Genomic DNA, 3,262 nt, shown 5'->3' on the forward strand with positions numbered 1-3,262 from the left:
CTTTCTTGCCTGGCCCTGCAGTCACATTTTGAGCACTGTATGGAAAGGGTGGCACTTCTGCTTCATTCTGCATGGATGATGATCCTGCATAGGATTCTTGTACCATAATCCCTACAGATCTGACATCCTTGGATGCAAAGGAAGAACGCAACCCAGCATTTATCAGCTAGGTTACAAGAAAGACATGGGCCCCAAAAGCAGGACAACTTCCAGGGTAACAAAGGCACAATGCAAAAGGCAGCAGGAAAGTTCAGATTGAGTCACTTGTGGTCCTAGAGCTAGGCTAGACAGCAAAACTCCAGGCAGCTAGTGCTGCAGAAACCCCTGTGTATGGCTGCTGCATTAAGTGTCCTCTAAGAAGCAAGACCTCTTACCCCACTGCATGGGCTGGGATCCTGCTCTGAGAAAGGTACTGCATTTACTCACCAAGGAAAGGCTCAGCTCTGCTTGGAGCAGCCACATGGCCCTCAGGGGGGACTAAATCAGTGCTGGCATAGCAGAAGTAAATGGAGAGGAAGGATTAAACTCCCCCCTCTCTGACAAACTCCATACTTTAACAAGGTGGGACATTAGGAGCAAGTAAAAGGGAGTACATTTGGCCCTCTGAAGAGGGGCACACCACAGCTGTTCTAGCAACTATATTCAGTTCCAGCAAGCAAAACATAAAAGCAGTACCTACCTCTATGGCCAGCCCTTAACAGAACAGCAGTAAAGGTATTTCATCTTGAATTAAATTAGCATCCTGTTATAATCATTTTGCTCAAGCACTGAGTTGCAGCTGAATCCCAAGTGTTGAGTTTCAATGTTTTTTTCAGTAGCACTGATTTCACATAACCACCATTTGACAGCGTACAGACTAGCACCACAGGCATGGCCTGAGCACTAGTGCTTTAAAAAAAGTTTTCTGGCAATTCGGATAAAATTTACAGCTCCTGAAAATAAGAGGCCTTTGGAAGAATTTTAAGTATGCAACACATCCCATTTTCCTGGATATGATGCATTATTTCTGTTTTAGAGAGATAGAATTTTAAAGTAATTGGTGGTTTAGATCTTTACTTTCATTAGCATCACCTAACCATTTCAATACGAGGTATACATTCCAGCCAAGAAAAAAATAAAAACCCCTTCCCCTTTTCTCCTTGAAAATGTGTCCTCTTAAGCCCTAGTCCCTGCAGTTATTAGATATGTTACACTTTCAATTCAAATCCAATTTTAGTATTTCCCTATATTCCATAGGACTGCTGTCTTTTATTAGTTGAGAATGTGCACTAGTATTAAAGGATTTATTTTTTCCAAAGCATAATCTAGAAGAGACTGAATATTTATTAATAGCAATAAGTTTAATAAAATGTATGAGTGTTTTCTGAAAGATTGCTAGCACTTAAAAATATTTAGATCTGAAATTGCTGCTTCAGCTGTCTAATCTGCAATGTTAGAAAAAAGCAGCTAGCCACTGTGTAAATAAGAAACCAGACCCCCTGAACGTTTTGAGAGTCACTAGTATTATGTAAAGCAAGAAAACCAAGAACACAAAACAAGTCAGTCAACACAATCTAGAGGGATAGGCCTTTTACCTTCTTCTGGGACATCTGAGGTCTGTACAGCTGGGGAGGTGCCTTAGCAGCTTACACATGAAAAGCAGCTTACTTGCACATTAAAGGCCACTAATTTTTTTAAATGCCAGTCCCCTGCATAGCCAGTCACTTCTTATAAAAGAGACAGACTACAATTTAACTGTAACTTGGTCTTAGTTTTGGGGAACACCACCTGACCGTTTGTTAAATCTGAAAAGGTATGTGTTCAGAAACATCTGATCAGTGAGTCAACACTAATTCCTCACATCTCAGCATGGCTTGAGAAGTCACAATCAAATTTGACTGCGCTGCCAAATGCAGTAATCATGCAATAATTCACTGTGATAACAAAGCTGAAAAAACATGCCAGCAACTCCCCAGTCAAGACATTTAATAACTAGGTTCAGGTAGGCAGCGCGATGCCAGCCTCCCCCACCTGTCCATATATATTAGGTTGTATGTATTTTCTGATCACAAACATTACCTGTGAGTAACAGGTATAGAGACTGGCTGTTGCTGGGAGAATACAACAAGGCCTTTCAGCCTTGAATGGCCTTGTGGAATGGCCAGCTCGCTGGCACAAATGCTTCCTGTCACATGCTATAAGAACTTTTGCTCCTGTTCTGTGAAATTCACCCAAAAAAATACCACCTGAAGTGTTATAAGTACTTTATTGATAGAATAGCATGCAGAGTCCACCAACCACTGAACAGTTCAGATCCTAGCCATGTATTTCCATGTGTGAAATTGAGATCCAATCTTTTGTTCATTTCAATATGGACTCTTCACTTGCTACAAGGGAAGAAAAAACAAACATAGTTAGGACTAATAGTCACTCCCAAGCACTAGTGGGATTGAAGGCCACCATTAAGCATCCCACTTCTTAATAGCCAGTTTTTATGATTCCTGTTTCTGCTTATTCAACAGAAGTGTATTTCATTTCTTTGGGGTAAAGCTTTGGTTTACTCATTAGTAAGTGACAGTTTTCTGAACTGACAACTCAAGTAAGCCCAGAAAAAGCTATCATTACAAATACATCCAGCTATCTGTCTTTAAAGAACAATCTTCAACAACTGCATTGCACTGAATCAAGTTTTAACAATTGCTTTTCTATCTGGAAAACCACACTGTTGAGAAAACAGACTAGTCATCTGTTTGTCACTTCTGAACACATTAAACATTTTCAAGAAATAATCACAGAATTCCATTATTAAGTAGAATAGCAACACTGTAGCAACACAGCCTCGATCTCCAAAAATACAAAAAGCTTCAGCTGAACTAGAAAACATCTAAAAAACCCATTTATTTAGTCCACGACCAATGGTAACTATATATTTTAAGATGGTAAAACAGCAGTGCAAAATAGCATTACCTCTGGTACGTGATACAATTCACCAACTTGCCTATTAGATTTTATATGTGTAGTTCATTTAATTTTACAGGGTTTCGTTCAACATTAGTCTTGTTTAGGACAATAGAAATGTCACCATTTCCCAGGGAAATACATTCTAAGTGTGTAGCTGCACTAAGAACAGCTTGAGTTATTAATCAATTTTGTTAAAGTTCTTCTTAACTGTAAGTCCACCTAAAAAAACTCAGGTGAATTCAATCCAGAGAGCACACTCCTCTGTAATGCAGGGGGAGGAAACCTCTGTTAGAAATGCTCAGGGGACCCAAGAAATAATCCT

General features: G+C 39.6%; 1 protein-coding gene across 1 annotated transcript in view; it reads right to left on the reverse strand.

Moving 5' to 3' along the window:
* Nucleotides 1–2,340: 2,340 nt before the first annotated feature.
* ATP5I (ATP synthase, H+ transporting, mitochondrial Fo complex, subunit E) overlaps nt 2,341–3,262 on the reverse strand; it is a 1,654-nt gene continuing 732 nt past the window's right edge. The window contains exon 2 of the mRNA XM_009883313.1: nt 2,341–2,366. Within this exon, the coding sequence (XP_009881615.1) occupies nt 2,341–2,366 (26 nt within the window). The remainder of the gene's footprint in view (nt 2,367–3,262) is intronic.

Source organism: Charadrius vociferus, unplaced genomic scaffold, assembly GCF_000708025.1.
Source record: "Charadrius vociferus isolate BGI_N301 unplaced genomic scaffold, ASM70802v2 scaffold343, whole genome shotgun sequence".
NCBI classification, from domain to species: Eukaryota; Metazoa; Chordata; class Aves; order Charadriiformes; family Charadriidae; genus Charadrius; species Charadrius vociferus.